This window comes from Chenopodium album, chromosome 10 (genome assembly GCF_948465745.1).
Source record: "Chenopodium album chromosome 10, dcCheAlbu1.1, whole genome shotgun sequence".
Classification (NCBI taxonomy): domain Eukaryota; kingdom Viridiplantae; phylum Streptophyta; class Magnoliopsida; order Caryophyllales; family Amaranthaceae; genus Chenopodium; species Chenopodium album.
Genome location: NC_137843.1, coordinates 55254889 through 55274879, shown reverse-complemented (window position 1 = coordinate 55274879; position 19991 = coordinate 55254889). Strand labels below are relative to the sequence as shown.

General features: G+C 31.8%; 2 protein-coding genes and 1 pseudogene across 2 annotated transcripts in view; 2 read left to right on the top strand and 1 right to left on the bottom strand.

The window, feature by feature from the left end:
• LOC145564174 (phosphoenolpyruvate carboxylase kinase 1-like) overlaps positions 1 to 19991 on the bottom strand; it is an 86788-nt gene that overhangs the window by 39999 nt on the left and 26798 nt on the right. The gene's annotated exons all lie outside the window — the stretch shown is intronic.
• Positions 175 to 1906, top strand: LOC145562906 (putative inorganic phosphate transporter 1-3 pseudogene; annotated as a pseudogene).
• Positions 15392 to 19569, top strand: LOC145562575 (putative inorganic phosphate transporter 1-4). The gene is made up of 3 exons (XM_081622891.1): positions 15392 to 15592; positions 17520 to 18306; positions 18404 to 19569. The coding sequence occupies exons 2-3, from the start codon at positions 17530 to 17532 to the stop codon at positions 19241 to 19243; spliced, it is 1617 nt and encodes a 538-aa protein (XP_081479017.1). The 5' UTR covers positions 15392 to 15592; positions 17520 to 17529; the 3' UTR covers positions 19244 to 19569.

The window sequence follows — 19991 nt, the reverse complement described above, 5'->3', positions numbered from 1 at the left end:
AAATTCTTATTTCTAGCATTTATTCCTCACATAATAGAGAGAAGTAGGAATCTAATTATGATAGAAGTGCTAGTAAGTAGTAACTTTAATTACTACAGTACGTATTATAGGTTGACATGATTTTTTTTTAATTTTTTTTTTTCACTTGCAGATAAAATACAAAAATAGGAAGTAATGGTGAAAGCAAAACAATTGGAAGTGCTAAATGCGCTAGATGTAGCGAAGACACAATGGTACCATTTCACGGCAATCATCATTGCCGGTATGGGCTTCTTCACGGATGCCTATGATCTATTCTCCATTTCATTGGTCACAAAATTGTTAGGCCGTCTCTATTACACTCACCCGAACCCTACACACCCTGGCACCCTCCCTATCAATGTCTCAGCTGCGGTTAATGGTGTGGCCTTGTGTGGTACCTTAGCCGGCCAACTCTTCTTTGGTTGGTTAGGTGACAAATTAGGAAGGAAAAAAGTCTACGGTCTTACTTTGGTTATGATGGTTTTCGCTTCCTTGGCTTCCGGCCTCTCCTTTGGGCACACCGCTAAGAGTGTCATGACGACTCTTTGTTTCTTCCGATTTTGGCTTGGTTTTGGTATTGGAGGGGACTACCCATTGTCCGCCACCATCATGTCTGAGTACGCTAACAAAAAGACTAGAGGTGCCTTCATCGCGGCTGTTTTTGCTATGCAAGGTGTTGGGATTCTAGTAAGTGGTGTTGTTTCCTTAATTGTGTCTTCGGGTTTTGAAGCCCGGTTTAAGCCTCCTAGCTTTGAAGAAGATCCTGCTGGTTCACTTACGCCGGAAGCCGATTACATCTGGAGAGTCATCTTGATGTTTGGTGCTTTCCCTGCTGGTGCGACTTACTATTATCGTATGCAGATGCCTGAGACTGCTAGGTAACATTTTGTCATTTTATTTATCTTCGTTACATAGATTTGTTTTATAAAAATATTTAAAATAAATAAATTTATATTGAGACGAATCTAATCATAAATATATATTTTTTTTATTCAAAAGGTACACGGCCTTGGTTGCGCAGAATGCTAAGCTAGCTGCAGCAGACATGTCTAAAGTTCTACAGACAGATATTGGCGCCGATGAAGATAGGTTAGCAGACATGGTGAAAGACAAGAAGCAACAATTCGGTTTATTCTCAAAGGAGTTTGCAAGAATTTACGGCCTACGTTTGATTGGAACAACTACTACTTGGTTCTTACTCGACATTGCATTTTACAGTCAAAATCTCTTCCAAAAAGATATTTTCACCTCTATTGGTTGGATCCCTAATGCAAGAAAAATGAGTGCTATTAGAGAGGTCTACAAGGTGGCGCGAGCCCAAACCTTGATCGCTCTCTGTGGAACCGTCCCTGGATACTGGTTCACTGTCGCCCTAATCGATGTCATAGGGCGATGGATTATCCAACTTATGGGATTCCTAATGATGACAATTTTCATGTTTGCCATTGCCTTCCCTTACAATTATTGGAGTCAAAGGGAGCATCGTATTGGGTTCATTGTTATGTACGGGCTTACTTTCTTCTTTGCTAACTTTGGGCCTAATGCTACTACTTTCGTGGTACCCGCTGAGGTCTTCCCGGCTAGGTTGAGGTCTACTTGCCATGGTATATCAGCCGCGGCTGGTAAAGCCGGGGCTATAGTAGGAGCATTCGGATTCGTGTACGCTTCCCAAGAGAAGGATCCGGCAAAGAGGGATGCCGGCTACCCGGCCGGTATCGGAAAGAAGAACTCATTGATTGTTCTTGGTGTGATTAATTTCATTGGTATGTTGTTTACTTTCTTGGTGCCTGAAGCTAAGGGTTTGTCATTAGAAGAGGCAGCTAATGAGGACCAAGAAGAGGAAACGGTTGAGGGGAACAATAATGCTAATGTTTCTTCAGTATGATTAAATTCAGCTTAAATTAAAAGCTCGATGTTAATTATGGTTTTTGATTTGCTATTAACTTTGGAGTTTTTATTGTGTCTTTATTTTTTTGGGTTTGTTTATAATTAAACACAAATTTATGTGATGTATTTTTTCTTCATATTGTATAAACTAGTTTTTGACCTCGGGTAATACCCCGTGTTATCATATCTTTGTATGGATAACAACAATTATATCCTTCTATATAAAATTCAGAAATTGATTATATTTTGTTAACAATTATTCTTTTTATTTTATTTTATTTTTTTTTTTTTTTGGCAAAGGAACACAGCTCTGTAGTTGATCATCTTAAATTGAAACTATGACACTATGATTTTGATTTTTTTTTTTTTTTTTTTTTTTTTTTTTGAAGCAATGACTCTATGAGATCTTTGTTTCAAGTCTAGCGAACTTATCCGTGCCAATCGTCCTGGAAGTATTGGACTGTTGGATGAAGAATTATAATAATTTGGCTATATATATGTTTTGAGTGTTTGACAAATGACAATTTAATTTTTTGACAAGAGACAATCTATTTTAGACACTTTAAATGATAAGATTCTAATAATTCAAAGCACCCTAATTAATTAGCATTCTGTTGACACACACTTTGAATATAAAAAGAGATTAATTAAGTTGAGGTTAATGTGAGTATCATCATAAAATATAATGTTAATTGAAACTATCATATTTATTTATCTATAAATAGTCTATCATAGAACTACCAAACATCATATATAATCAATTATCTTATAAATTCAACACCTTATCATTTTCATTTATTCAATACTATCTTACTAATTTCAATTAATTTATCAATTAACTTATCAATTTCAACTCTTTTTTTTTCCCCCTTCATCTCTGAATTTTTTTGTTTCCCCTTAAGACTAGCCAGAAATCACAAAAGAAGCCCATTAGTTTAGTCAGATGGGCTTTAATGTTGGCCATCAGAACTCTAGATCTACTAACTTTAAGGATTTATATAAGCCCAATGGCCTTTATATGGGCCATTAAACACTAGATTGTTTAACTTTAATAAATTTACAAACAGAAAAGGAGCCAAATTTGTGGTGTTTTGTCCCAAAAAAATTTCCACATCTTGTTATTTCTTGTGGCCTTACTTACTAAGGGCTCATTGTTATGGTTTTATATTTTCAGTTTTTCAATTTTTTGAAAAACAAAAAAAGAAATATATTATAGAAAAATGTTTTCAAAATTTACAAGAGTGGTATAAGTATGACTACTATGATTAATTAAAAGTATATAATTATAAATACTCTTTATGTCCGCTAGAGGTGTCAAAACCGAACCGACCCGAAAAAAGCTATCCGTTTCGAAGTGTAACCGATCCGATTTGATTCGAGAAATTCAAGACCCAAACCCAATCTGTAACCGAACTGAACTCAACCCGAATCCGAATTCGGCCCGATCTAAACTTAACCCGGCACCGATTTGATTCGACCTGAACTCAACCCGAATCCGGTTTGACCCGACCTGAACTCTAACCGAACCGATTTGATCCGACCCAAGTTCAACCCGATCCGAAATTGACCCGGCAAATAACCGATCTAATCCGATCTGTTTTGACCCGAACTGATATTAACCCGACCCGATTTTAACTCGATTTGATTTTTACCCGATCCGAATTTAACCAGGCCATAATTAATTTTTGACCTTTTTATTCAAGTTCTTATATTGCTCCGTTATTATTAATAAGTTTACGTTTTTTACTACAAAGAAATAATCCGAAGTAACAAGTTTACTTCATGTATATACCCAATTACATAAAATTATTTTCTAAGCTTTATATTCATCTCATCTAAAATTTGCTACAAATAGTTTGTAATACTTGAATATCAAAACCTCTTCTTTTAACTCGATAAAATATACTCCGTATGATACATGAATGACTTGATATTGACCCAATAATAAGGTAAAAACTCAATAATAACTCTAGTTTAAAAATAATCTTATTTAAATATGAATTGGGTCAACTCGATTAAAATCCAGCCAAACACAAAAAGGAATTGAATTGAAATTGACCAATTTAATGAATCAACGGATCACCTTATCTTAATCAAACCGAACTTGACCGAACCGAAATCAACCCGACCCAAATTCATCCGACTCGAAATTAACCCGGTTAAACCCGTTTTGAACCCGATCCGAATTTATCCGAACCGAACATGAACCGATCTGGAGTTGATCCGACCCATATCCGACCCGAACTCGATAGACCATGACCCGAATTTGACCCGACCCGACCCAATCCGAATTATAAGAATAATTTTGACCCGAGCATATCCGATCCGAACAGACCCGACCCGAATAGACCCGACCCAAACTCTATCCGATTATCCGAATTGACACCTCTAATGTCCGCTAACAAATTAGGTTAAGCCATGCATGCAACAAAGGTATAGTATTTTTCCTAATTTTAATCAAGAAATTAAATCAATTAACAGATAATTCCAATATTTCCCTAGTTAGAAACTTTTTTTATATTGACAGAGCAAAAAAAAACTAGACAAGATTCGATCTCACAACTCAAAAGTAAGAAGTAAAAGAGTTAAGATAACAAATAGGGTCCAACTTTTTGATAAATATTGTATTTTGGTCCAACTTTTTTTTACTTTGTTTTTGGGGTCTAGGTTAGAAATTCCGGTGAGTTAACCTTAGTTTAACTCACCATTAAACTTAGATAAAAAAAAAGTTACTCTTGTAAAAAAGTTACACCCCTTATCTAATAAATTTATACCCTTAATGCATTTAATTATAGAAATAACTAATAAATTTTATACAAAGATTCCATATTAATAATAAAAGTTAATACAATGTTGGAATACATATACCACTTTTTCAAATTAATTTGGTTCTCTAAATTACAATGAATAATTTAGACGCTTTTAAAAAATTGTTTTTTTTTAATTTGACAAAAACACTTTTTTTTAAGGGTGACAAAAATTATCTGATTTATTTCAAACAATAAAATAATTTTGTAATACTTCGTAAGACTTGGTAATTTATAAAAATAATTATTTTTCATAAGAAAAAATTAATATCATAATTATTTACAAAATAATTTTTAATTTTTTTGCTGTATCTGAATTCTCTAAAATAAGGGTGCGATAAAATCTCCAAAAAAAAAAATTCACAATCAGCTTAATTTCAGTTCAGTTTAACTCCAATTAGTTCAGTCCAGTTTAATTCAATTCAGTTTAGTTCAGTTCACCTCCTAATTTTCTTCTCTCATAAAATATTCATTTCACTTCAGTTCAGTTCAGCTCAACTCAGTAATTGTGAACAGGCCCTAATACGATATGTCAATTATGCATATTCTTTTTTTATTTAAATTTAAGTTTGATAAATAAGATTCATATTTTATTAAATTGTTTCAAATATTAGTTGTATTAAAAGATTTTACTATTAATTTAATTCTTAGTATTATTATCAATTTTACACTTTTAATTAGTGAAAGATTGTCTTACAAAATTGTGAAATATAACAAAATTTATTGATTCTCTTCTTATTACATATTTATTGAAATGAAACATGAATTATTATTAAAGAACAAATTAGATAATTATGTATTTTGCTTACACTACCCAAAAAAAAAAAAAAAAAAAAAAAAAAAAAAAAAACAAACTAAGTTAAATTATTATCAATAATAAAAAGTATCATATAGGAAATAATATCACTATAACTAAAAAAAAAATACTAGAAGGGTCCAAGTTTTTCAATTATTCTAATTGGTTGTTTTATTTTTTTGAAAAAAAAAAAAAAGAAAAGAAAGAATTTTTTTTTTTATTGGTTAACTAGAAGGTCCAAGTTTTTTAACTAAGGGTCTAGGTTTTTTGCACACAATTAATTAAATCTCACCGAAAAAACTATTCTAGACCCCAAACACTAAGTAGAAAAAAGTTAGACCCCAAATACAATATTTTCCAAAAAGTTGGACCCCAACTATGATCTTAACTCAGAAGTAAGAATATAATATACGATTGTCCTTGTAGAATGGAGGTAAGGGGTTGAAATTAAACCAAGTCATATTACTTGAAGAATATTAAAAACCAATTGAACATGACCATCTTATTAACTCATTAAAAAAAAAAAAAAAAAAAAAAAAAAAAAAAAGAAATCAATGAAAACATTATTGTTAACATTACACTTTGTCAATGATCATTATTTCGAAGGAATTTAAACAAAAATAAAATAAAAATATTACAATGGATCTTCTTCGTGAATTCGTAAGTGTTTTTATATTTTAGACTAAGTTTGATATGTCCAAATCGAAAAAAGGCATTTATTCAGTTCGATCACCTTGAAAATCAATTACTTGTAATCAAATTCTTGTAAAAAGAATAATTTCGTGATACTTTTTTCTCCTATTTCTTTTGTAGGATTGTCACTAATCATCAATTTTGGCCCTATGAGTCGAGATGATATTCTCCGAAATAAGATATGGTACATGTTCTTGGGTTTCTTAGCTTGTTTAATTTGAGGCTAATAATAATAATAATCCAAAGTTACACCTTGGAAGAATTCTGTGAACTTTTAATGCCATTTCTTTCTATTGGAACATGTTTGCAAGAAAGATATTTGTAGGTGCTTAAGTTTAATAAAGCTCATCATTATTCCCTTAAAATCTATTCCGTATAGAATTTATCTACCTATTTCATTTCATTTTACTTGCTTTATTTTTCTATTTGGAGTACCATAATTTACTTGTCCTACTTTCTTGTTAAGAAAGTATTACCGTGAGTCGGATAATATAAAATCTTGTGCAAAATATCTGTAAGGTGTTGAGGTGGGTAAATAGGGATGGATATAATTATTATTCAATGCGAAGTATAATTTAAATTCTCTAATGACATAGTATAATGTTTATGATCACTAATTGGAAAAAAAATTGCTTGTGTGATCTACCATTACTTTCTTTTTCTTTCGTGTTTTTCCTAATCACTTTCACCTAAAATGACACCTAACGCGTATTACCTTATCACTTAGCTAGACTGTTGACTCCACACAGTGACTATGCATAATTGAAATAGCTTAGAAATGACCGATAGACAAGCTAATTAAGAATTGTGAAAAGCCACTCTTGGACCACGCTAAATTTGGCCATATTATCTTAGAATGCTATTTAATGCTAATACTAATTGACTTAAACACTATTCGGATTTGCTTACATAAATTCATTTTACGCGGTTTTTGTATTTGGTTAACAAAGTTAAGGTACCTAAAATTTGTGACAAAAGATTTAAATTTGGGGTCGTGGGCCACTCATGGAAGGGGATGGGGATAGGGATGGGGAATCGGAGATGTCCCAAAAAAATGAAACCATCCATGGCTCCATTGCTTCTAGCAGTTAGAAACTGACTATAATATGGCGACAATTGCATCATTGTATTGCATTATTAAACTGAATTTCATCTTTGCTTAGAAAATACTCCACTTTCTAGTAAGGAGTATTATTGTTGTGCTCCGTGCGTAGAAGGCTAAAATTTGGTCTTAGACGAAGTCAAGAGCATGTACATAATAACCAATTAATTGATCGGAAAATTCCCTATTTCTCATATTGATTGGCGTGTCCAACATATATCAATGTAGCCAATTGTAGGCATGTATATGACAAACAATACACATACACACATAAAAAAATATTTCAAATAACAAAGTATGTGTTCTATCTTTTTTAAGTATACAAATATGATAATGAAGAAAAGAGGTCTACACTCTTAGAACGGTAAAAAATATAAATATAAATATAAACACCTCACAAATTCTTAATTAAGACGGACTTTTAATAATTTATTGTAAGACGAGTTAAAAGTACATAAAAGTATATAAAGTTACCCTGTGATATTATAAATGTTACCATTTTCTTAACATAACTTTTACTTTAAAAAAAACACATATGCATTAGAAAATAAGAAGGTATTGTGTGCGTACGGACACACGAACTGTTTGGTGCGGGAGAGTTGGCTGATATATTTTACTCGTTGGCTGATATGTTTCATGTGTTGGCTGATATGGTTTTTGTGTTGGCTAATATATTCCTTTTGTTGGTTGATATGTTTTTTTTTTTCTTTTGTTGGCTGACATAATTTGGCTAATATGTTTTTTTAGTTGGCTGATATATTTATTTTGTTAGCTGATATGTATATTTTAATTGTTGGCTTATATGCTTCATTTTGTTAGATGATAAATATTTTAATTGTTGGCTTATATGTTTCATTTTGTTAGCTGATATGTTTATTTTGTTGGCTTACCTATTATTTTTATTGGCTGATACGCTTCATTTGTTAGCTGATACGCTTCATTTGTTGGCTGATATGTTCCTTCTGTTGCCTGATAAGTACCTTTTGTTGGCTGATATACTCCTCTGGTTAGCTTATATGTATCTTTTGTTGGATGATATACTCCTCTTGTTGACTTATATATATTTTTTGTTGGTAAGTATCTTTTGTTGGCTGATAAGTACTTTTTGTTGGCTAATATGTTCCTTGTGTTGACTGATACGTTTTTATAAATGTCTGATGTATCCCTCATGTTGACTGATATCATACATCAATTGGATGATAGGTTCGTTTTAATGGCTGATATGAATTATTTGTTGGCTAATATGTGATATGATACTAGCATAAACTTGCATTGCATAAGCAAGTGTAGACAAAATTTTCTCTCTCCTCTATCTCCCTCTTCCTCTCTCCTTTATCTCCCTCTTCCGCTCTTTGTTTCTCACGCCACCACCGAAGACCCAACAACCTCACGCCACTAACCACCTGCCACCCACCCAGCGATCCCCACCGCATCACTAGCTATAGAACCAATCCACTCACCCACCACCAAGAACCCACTCACCCACCACCGAACAGCCACCGAACCCACTCATCCTTTCAACCAATTTCATCAGAGGAAGAAAACCAAGATGCAGGTTCGATCTTCGGAGTCACCGAACCCACTCACCTCCGAAAACGCTGAAAAACTACCACCGGCGACACCATTGCTCAACTCCGACAGTGTTGAAATTCTACCACCAAGAAATTCGATGTTTGATAATGTCTTTTTTTTCCCAGTTTTCTCTTATTTTATTGGGTGATTAGAGATATTTTGTGCCTTTTATGGAATTTTGTTGAATTTTATGGGCTTTGTGATCTTAAATTGAATGTTGTTCAGTGAATTGTAAACCCTAAAATCCCAGTTTTCATTGAGAATTGAAGTTGTGTTTGAAAGGGAAAGCTGCCCGCACGAACTGTTGGGTGTGGACGTCCGCATCCAATAGTTTGTGCTAGAAAATACACATTAAACAAAATTAAACTCATTACAAATTTGAAATTACTCTTAAAAGAATTAAAATTACTATATAAAATTGTTAAAATTATCCTTAAATTAACCGTCTTACAATAAAAATTATTGTAAATCCGCCTTCTATTATATTTATTGTAAACTCCCTATAATATATTTCTAAGTTTTTTTTTTTTTGTAAACTGCAAATCTAATAAATTGCATATTATAAAAGAGATGATATTTCAAGTCTAATATGGGAGTAATATCTCACTGTCTCACATAACTATATTATTATGTATAATAAAATTATTAATGAAAAACTTTGTTCAAATTTTTGAAGTTTAACCATGATAAAATATAAAAGGCACTTATATTAAGAAGGAAAGGAAAAAAAAAAAACTACTTGTATATTATGTTTAGATGTACATGTACATAAGATGATAAGGCACCAAAGCCCTCTCCAATTAGAGAGTTGACTTTGACCCTAAGTAAAAAAAAACTACTCCGTAATAATTAATGGAAATTGATTGCAAAACCAGATGCCAGAGCTGAATTTATAGACCGAAGGAAAGGTTTGTTGACTTAAGCTATTTCACTAAAGATCAAGGGGTGGGTCCCATTAGGACGTCAGCTATTCGTCAAGTAATTTGTAAAAAAGGACAAGTTAATTCCATTAAGTTGTTGGGCAAACTATTCTGAATTGAGGCTTACCATAATACCATGATATCATCCCTCAATTGGTGTCATGGTGAATTGGTGACCACTCTTAAGATTATAACTAAAATGTTAAAGAAATTAAGTTTTTTTTTTTTTTTTTTTTTTTTTTTTTTTTTGGTGAGGTTAAAGAAATTAAGATAGTGAAGAGAAGTTATAAATATACAAATAAAAATTGATAGGCAAACAAAATGTTAATTAAATAAAATATTAATTAACCGGCCAATGCATTATGAAATCGTGAAAATAAACATGATTAAAAGCAAATTTTTGAAACGCATGAGTGACAGAATTACAAACTTGTAATTAAATTTTTTTGTTAGATTTCGGGAAAATTCCTCAATTTGAAGTGTTACCATGGATCAATATATATATAGTTTTACAAGACTAGTCCTAATCAAAATTAAACCTAATATGATAAGGATACAAAATATATACAAATATTATCCTAATTTAAGATAAATATTATCATAAGTATAATATCTATCATAAATAAATTCAGTTTACATTAATTATTGTACATCAAAGTCGCCTCAAAATGATAAAAAGTTATTCCCTTCAAAAAATGATAAAAAGTTACTTTGATATAAGAAATAGTTACGTACCCTTGATATACTAAAACTATACTTCGTATATGTTTTATGGAGAGCAACTCCAATGGTAAGCTAATTAGCAAATTAGCTTGTTATGTCACAAATGACTTTAAGTTAATCTTAGCTTATTTGTTGATAGTTTGTGCCCCAATAGGTAGCTAATCGCTTGTGATTTAAATGAGCCTTAATTTCTTAATTACTTTTTAAAATTTTATTTTATGATTATGTCGACCCCTCTTTGACCAAGCTAATTATTTGCTTGACCAATTCAAATTACTTTCATTTTTTAGTTCCAATGGTCAAACTAGTAGTTAGAAAATTTTTAAAATTACAAACAAGTTTTTAGCTATAACTGGAGATGCTATCCTACACTTTTTATAGGAGTTAAATCAAATGTGAGTGAGTGAAGTAAATATATCACTCTTTAAAACTCCACATGGACCATTTGCACTAAAATCATATCATATTCAAAGTTATTCAAAATAAGATTGAAATTACCCTAAAACTTTTCGATTTATACCAAAGTAATTACTCTTAATGTATAAACGTCAGGCGGGTATACAATAAATAATGTATATCGAACATAAATCCAAAACAAAATTTACAATATATATATATATATATATATATATATATATATATATATATATATATATATATATATATATATATATATATATATATATATATATATATATATATATATATATATATATATATATATATATATATATATATATATAAAAGTAATAAGACAAATAATAAAACTTAGATAATCATAACAGGTTATTATAGTTAGACCCTCTTCAATAGTGAGACTAAGTGAGTATTTTTAGGAGAGAGAGGGTATTTTTTGCAATGTATATTAATAAGTTGATATCTAAATTTAGCAACTCCAAAAGAAAGTTGCTAAGTTGAAATACTCAACTTTGAGTCTCATTTAACAAAAAGTGTAGGCCCTTGTCAATATTCTAATATATTTTGTAATTTATTTAAATTTTACCTTTTTTTTTTCTTTTTTTTTAATCTTATAACATTTGATATTAAAAAGAAATGGATTTGGTGGGCCATAAATTGAAAGTGATATTTGTATATTTTTAAAGAGTCTCACCATTGGGAAATTAGACTTTACATAAGTTGCTAAATTGAGAAGTGGGTATGGTATCACCATTAGAGGTAAAAAACAAATCATTTTGTATTTCAATACTCAAACTTGAGTCTCACCATTAAAAAACGTCTTATATAAAATAAAGTAAAAATTATCTCGAGCTGATTAGATGATTCAAACCAATAAATGAACAATGTATGGTAAAATTACTAAGTACAACGTGTAAATATCAGTTTTTAGATCATTTTCCTTCCCTTAAAAAATAGGGATATATTCACATTTTAAGCTTATGAGTAATCTACATGCGTCCATGCACGCCATGTATTTAAAAAAGAAGTGGCGCCGTATTTGCAGTCAACAAATATTGCCATTGGAACACTTGTCCATCATACGACAAACTTTGAAATTAATATACTCTATTACTCCATTGTACGAAGTACTTTATAATTATTTTATAATGTTATTCTTTATATATTTAAGATTTTTTTTGTTAATTTTTCTATCTTGTTTGAGTTGATAACACCATAAATTGGGCATAATTTTATTTAGTTCACATGTGGATGATAGGTTCTAAAAGATTTTTTAAGGAAGTGGTATCATGCAAGTTATCATTGACGTATTGACCAAGTTCTTCAAACATATCAAGACAAAGTGAAAATATAAATTGATTCCCTTTTACGTATAGATGGACAAGATGGTATATAAATTTTTTTTTCGTGAGATAATCACAATCTATATAGATAGAACTTTTAAAGAGAAAAAAAGTTTTTTTTTCTTAACGAAATTTAAATTTTACATTCGTGTGCATCCTAAATAATGTAGATTAGAAATCTCTTAAATGTATTGGAAAATTATAAAATGAAATCATCAGATTACATGATTTTTTTAAAAACTTGAGTACATACATTCATTAATCAAATATATAATAGCTTGTATACATGCCTATTAATTAGAATAATATGATTAAGAATATAAATCATACTTAAATTATATTAAGGACAGTGCTTCAATACATGTCTCCGTCTTCATACTCTTCAATTAATATACTACATAGTTAATAAAAGATAGAGCATGCCAAAAATAAGACAACAGTGCATGTATTCCCTCCATTATTTTATACAAAAGTATATAATAAGTTTTTGACCATTGTTTCCGCTTGTCGTGTTTACAAGTTCTTGTTCCAAATACAATGATCTGATTCATGCTGTTATGTTGTTAATCTAATTGATTTCGTCTTTCCAAATTAATCGTGTTAAGATGATTTCATTATACGTATATATTGTCTTCAATGTTCAATGGCATTTTTTTATTGCGACTTGAATGCTCATAATTGATTAGCCTGGAAATGTTACAATGTGATAGAGTATAAAACATATTCTTAGGCCTCAACCATAAACTTAAGCTTTTGGTTGAGTTGGTTCACTAACATGGTATCAGAGTCAGCGTGACACAAAGGTCATGGGTTCGAATCTCATCCACCCCCCACTTCCAAGTGGAATATTAAGCGCTGGGTATGAGGAGGGTTTATGCTGCATCCACACTTCTAGCCCAAACGGGCTCTCGTGTGAGGGGGCGTGATAGAGCCAAAATATATTCCTAAGCCTCAACCATCAGCTTAAACTTTTGGTTGGTTTCTATACAGGAGATTCACTTGATAACCTTAATTCGACAACAAAAAACTTAAAATTGATGAAGAAGTGCAACAATAATGCAAGTATTACGTATTTATCTACTTTGTAAATCCGTAATATATGGATTAAATTTATTATTATTATTATTATTATTATTATTATTATTATACTCGTATCATTTTTTCCAATAAGATTATAATAAACGGGTCTGGGCCACATCCGTCACAACTGTCCACTTTATTCGATCAAGGAGCTTCCACCTCAAAATCATATGGCAATGAGGGGAGTAGCCCAATACAAACTCTCACTTATATACTCAACCAATGTGGAACAACACACCACTCACATGTGGGTTTTCTCATGGGCTCAACAAATTAGGTCACACCAAATTAAAATATAATCACTAAAAAGAGCTAATTGGCAGTCATGTTGACGATTGATGAACTTAACTAGAAAGTATAATACTTTTGTGATATTCGAAAGGTGATAAAAGTGGATTAATTCTCACGTAAGAGTCACCAATAATAATTCTTATGACGCTTACATAAGAACACAACAACTTTTACTTGTTAGTTCTTCCTTCTAAAACAATAATAATACATTAACATAGTTAGGTTTTAGTGGTTTGACCCCATAATTAAGGTCGAGATGCGCTAATCAAACCATTAACAATAGATAGATCTAATACTAATTAAATATTTAAGGTGTTATCATGTTGGGATCTCTCACAACATCCCAGTTAAACAATTAGTAGCCACAATTTTTTATACAAAAAAAAAAAAAAAAAAAAAAAAAAAAAAAAAAAATCAAAGTAACCTAATAAAAAAACTCAAAAATGCTATCAAACTAGTCAAACCAACCTGAAATAGACACCCGGATTTGTAAAATTTAACTCAAAAACACATGACCTGAAAAATTGACATAATAATTCAAAAAATCAATTAATCTCAAATTCACATTGCTAATTATCTAAGGTTCTTAGCAAAATATATATATACCTCAAAAAAAAAAAAAAAAAAAAACCTTATCATAATTCTCCTTCCGTCCTCAAAATTTCGACCCTTTTAGCCTAATTTTAGTCCCAAAATGATCGACCCATTTGCATTAAAATACCCACTAATTTACAACAATATTTGTGCAAAATTAGCTTCCCTTTTTCATATATTTTAAATACTTTATCACTCTACTTTTTTACAAACCCCATGTAAATTTATCTTTCCAATATGTTTTTATTTCTTTTTATTTAAGTTTCTTAATAACTGCGAAATCATCCCAAAAGGGTCGAAGTTTTGGGGACGGAGGGAGTATTAAAAATACTCATAAACCCATATTTAATACGGAGTATTATGATAAAAAAACGCTTAATCAATTGATTACCACCTCTTCAATATTGAGGGATAAAAACTCATACGAGTAAAAAAATCAGGATGTCTACGGTATTTATACGCTAAATTCGCTAAATTTTTTTTGAAAGAAAGATATCGATGCTTTTATTTAAATTAAATAAGGTCTAAATTTGCCAAAGTAGTGAGATTTTGGGGGAATGAGCCCAGGCGTACAAGTTCAGAATTGTCATCGATTTCCCACCGAGCTACTAGGTGTGCAATTGTATTACAAGAACACTTAACATGTTTAAAACTATAAGCATCAAATTCGCTAATTGTCACCTCTAGTATCATTATTCTCAATTTATTCCAATAATACACCAGATAAAAACTGAAAAAAAAAAAATACCAGTATTAAAAAAATAAATAAAATCATTGAAGCAGGCGTTGACTACACATAATATGAAAAGAAAATAAGGTGGAAACAAGAAAAAAAGATACATTTAACATAAAAAAGATAGCAAATCAAGATAGAAACAAAAAAAAAAAAGAACAATATTAAGAATATACTTTTATTTAGTAAAAGATACCTTCTCCCTTTCAACCAAACTACTCTTTTCATTAATTTTTTTTTTCAAAATTAGGAATTTTTTACAGCAGTAATTAGCTAATTAATCAGCTGTGTGAAGTCAAATATTATTAAAAAAAATTGATTATAAGGGGACCCACAAAAATAGGGCCCAAACACACAGTTCATTTTCATCTCTTCCTTTAGGTTTGCAGTTAAATACGGCACCTCTGTTCTCTTCTCTTCCTCACTCTTTCCTTCTTCTTTCTCTCTCCTACATTCTCCTGAATTTCATAAAATTAGAAAAAAGAGAGAGAAAAAAGAAAAAAAAAAAAAAAAAAAAAGGGAATTTCTTATTTCTTTTTTAGAAATATTATCTGTTAAATTTCTCTAGCAGTGGAGGTTTAACAAGTACCGGGTTTGTAACGATTGTCTAAAGGTACGTTCTTATACAACAACAATATCGCAGCCTTAATCGTATTGTAGTATTGAGTCGGGTGTATTAACCAATATGATATTATATTCGATTATCGGGTAGTCGTCATTCTCGTCAACAAATATGTTGTTATTTAATCATTAATCAAGAATCAAGATTTATGTTTATGAATTTATAAATGCAATTTGGTTATTTTTTTATAATATGTGATATTATTTTGAATTTTGGATTTATAATTGTGGATTCAGTCTTCCAATTAGTCCAAAGTATCGTTGGAAATTCATTGTATTATGGTTGATAATTAGGATTTGCGTCATTCATCACATGCTTCGTTGAATATTTTCTGTTATACAATCATATAATCTTGAATTTTCTTTTTAAATTCTATTTTTTTATTTATTTTTTGAGATGGGAATGTGTGAAATTTATTTGAAGTAGTTAACCTAACGCAAAAAAAGAATTATCGGATAATTATTGGGTGCTCAGAATCCCAGATTAATGACGTACAAACCCTATTTTAATTTTGTTGTTTCTTTTGTTTTAAGTGGTTTAGCAAATTTCAGGTTAATTAATTTATGAGCAAATAAAATAAGAAAAAGAAAAAAAAAAACAAAAACAAAATCTGGTTGTTTAAAAGTGAGTGATTAATTGCATGGGATTAGAAAGCGTTAAATTAATTTTGTGAGGTTTCCTCGGACTTCAATTCCATTATTTGTGGAAGTCAGTAAGTGGGGTATGATTACCTTTTTTCCAAGATTCTCTTTTTAATTTTGTCTTTTACCTCTGTATTTTTATTATTTTTAAACTATTAATTTTTATTTTGTAAAGTTACATTTTATCATTGACTTGTATTGTATTTATATATTCAAGTATAATTGTATCAGAACTTAGAAGGGGTGGTTTTTGTGGGTGATGAGATCGAATTTCATTTGCAACATTGTTTGGAGCGTCTTATACATTAAACGGAGTAGAAAACTAATTAGGAAAGTTCGAGTGAATAAAGTAATTTTATAATAGTTTTGAAAATTTTGTGACAGTTGAAATAATACTGTAAGTACTAACTCATGCATTGATAAAAAAAAATACCCTTGTTTTGGCATAAATATATGATGAACTTGCTCTTTACTGAAAAAAAATTCATACTATATGAGAATAATGTTTCACTAGTGGCTTGTTTCTGACCATATCATCAAAGCACCCTGCTACCCTTTGCTAAACAAATGCAGAGCATAAAATTGATAATTTTCTATAATTTGATAATACAATAAGTTATCTTTGCTCGAAATAAGCTGTTAATCCTGTCATATTATCTCTCTACGGATATAACAAATTAAAATAATGACACTACATAATTGTTTGAATACTAGTGCATTTGTATTGTTACCGTCACCACATGACATTAGTCGTGACATTTTGAAAAGAGTAACCATTTACCATTATTATGCTAAAATGTGACAAATTAATCCGGACATATATTTGTAAGTAGTGTGACTATTAAATAGTAACCGAGCATGTACATTTTGCATGAAGTATACAAAAAAGCAGTTCACATGATATTGTCACTACTCATTCATTAACAACAAAAAAAGGTCACCATCTTTGAATTTTCAACTTCATGACCTTAGGTTTCAACTTGTTTGAATATCTTTCTAGAAGTGGACTTGTTTGAATAATTTAGCATTGATTAATTTTGCCTCTCTTTTATCAACAATAATAGAAAATTCAAAGCAACATGTTGCATCATAGTACTTGGTTGTTGTTTATTCAGATTAATTGTTAATGTTAAATGTAGAATTATGGGTAACATTAGAATAATGGCCCTCGAACCCATTTGAAATGACAATTGTACCCCTATACACGGAATCATAATCTATATCTAAATTGTACATAGTATTGATAGGGATCTCCCCTGTTTTTTCCTCTGTTTCAGGTTAAAAAAAATGGCACAAGATCAGCTAAAAGTGCTGAATGCACTAGATGTAGCAAAGACACAATGGTATCACTTCACTGCAATTGTGATTGCTGGCATGGGTTTTTTCACTGATGCATATGATCTCTTTAGCATTTCATTAGTCACAAAACTTCTCGGTCGTATTTACTACACCGAGCCTGGTGCATCTAAACCAGGCTCTTTGCCTCCCAATGTCTCGGCTGCTGTCAATGGTGTTGCCTTCTGTGGGACACTCTCAGGACAGCTCTTCTTTGGGTGGCTCGGAGACAAGATGGGAAGGAAAAAGGTCTATGGTATGACACTTATGATGATGGTTTTATGTTCATTAGCTTCAGGACTTTCCTTTGGAAGTGAGCCTAAGGGAGTCATGGCAACCCTTTGCTTCTTTCGGTTTTGGCTCGGCTTTGGGATTGGAGGGGACTACCCTCTTTCAGCCACTATCATGTCCGAGTACTCGAATAAGAAGACTCGTGGAGCTTTTATTGCTGCTGTTTTTGCTATGCAAGGGTTTGGAAACTTGACTGGTGGAATTTTTGCTCTTATTGTTGCGGCTTCCTTTAAGGCAGCGTTCCCTGCACCCTCCTACGCGACTGATGCAGCCGGCTCATTAGTCCCACAAGCTGATTATGTGTGGAGGATCATCCTCATGTTCGGTGCTATTCCTGCTGTTATGACTTACTACTGGCGTATGAAGATGCCTGAAACTGCTCGTTACACCGCTCTTGTTGCCAACAATGCTAAACAGGCCGCCTCTGACATGTCTAAGGTAGTACAACACTTAGCTTATTCATTCTTCTATTATAATAAGTCTATAATATGAACAAGTCTAACACTTTTTGTCTTGGTTTTGTTTTTGTTCAAAGGTGTTACAAGTGGAGATTCAAGAAGATCAAGAAAAGGCAGCAGAACTTGTAGAAAAGAATAAGACACAATTTGGTTTATTCTCTAAGCAATTTATGAAACGACACGGTCTTCACTTGCTTGGAACAGCCTCCTGCTGGTTCTTACTAGACATCGCGTTTTACAGCAACAATCTCTTCCAAAAGGACATTTTCACCGCGGTTGGCTGGCTACCAAAAGCGCAAACAATGAGTGCTCTACAAGAGGTCTACATGGTGGCTAGAGCCCAAACCTTAGTTTCCCTTTGCGGAACTGTCCCAGGGTACTGGTTCACAGTGGCCTTCATCGATATCTTAGGCCGTTTCTTCATTCAATTGATGGGATTCCTCTTCATGACCGGCTTTATGTTTGGACTAGCCATCCCTTACGATCACTGGACTAAACCCGGGAACCACATTGGGTTTGTGGTCATGTATGCCTTCACCTTCTTTTTCGCCAACTTTGGGCCTAATGCCACCACTTTTGTTGTGCCAGCCGAGATCTTCCCTGCACGGTTAAGGTCTACATGCCATGGGATATCTGCTGCAGCAGGAAAAGCCGGGGCCATCATAGGAGCATTTGGGTTCTTGTACTTAGCTCAGTCCCCGGATAAAACCAAGACTGATGCAGGGTATCCACCAGGCATTGGAGTTAAGAACTCACTGATGATATTGGGTGGAATTTGTGCACTAGGGTTCTTCTTTACATTCCTTGTTCCTGAAGCTAATGGAAAATCATTAGAAGAAATGTCTGGTGAAAATGAAGATCAATCTGAAGATGAGTATCAGTCTGCTAGCATTGATAACAGAACTGTACCTGTTTAAGATTTTTTCTTTTTTTTTTTTTATATATAATTTTTTTTGGTTTTAAATACTTGGTATAATACATGTATTTCTTCCTTTTTGAGGTTCTAAGGCTAGGAAAATGGCTGCACAGTGCACACTGAGGTGCATTTGCATCAAAAATAAGCACTTTTATGTGTTGTTGCTGCTGCTAGCAATTGGCTACCGCGAGTTGCTAACAATGCTAAGTTTAAAAATTTTGTATTTTGCAATTAACTGAAGAGATTTAAGATTACTCCTTGAGTAATTTAATCAATGTAATGCTAATTCTATTGTGCAATTCAATTTTCTGAATTTGTTTGGGCTAAGTGCTAAAGCTTCTTTATCCGTTACCTAGCTCTAATAACTTTTGGGATATGGCTAGCTAACATAACTATGTACCACGTCTTTTAACTTTTGTGATCATGGTATTTAATTGTGTTGTGTACTTGTGCGAGTGTCCATCTCAATGTATCATATTCGTAAGTCGTAACCATCTTAATGGTTATCTAGAAGACGTCGCACATAGTCTCTATCTTGAAAATTAAGGGGGGAGGATAATGTAAGAGAATTGAAAGAGGGTAATATCTAACGGTATAAGGCCATACATATAATTACGTATACACATACCCTATTGAATTGATTGCAATTCTGCAGCTTCTGAATAATTGAGGAGTTATGCGACGACCTTGACTTGCAGAACTGAAATTTCAAACAATCAACTAATTTGGGACCTTAAGAATATGTCCTA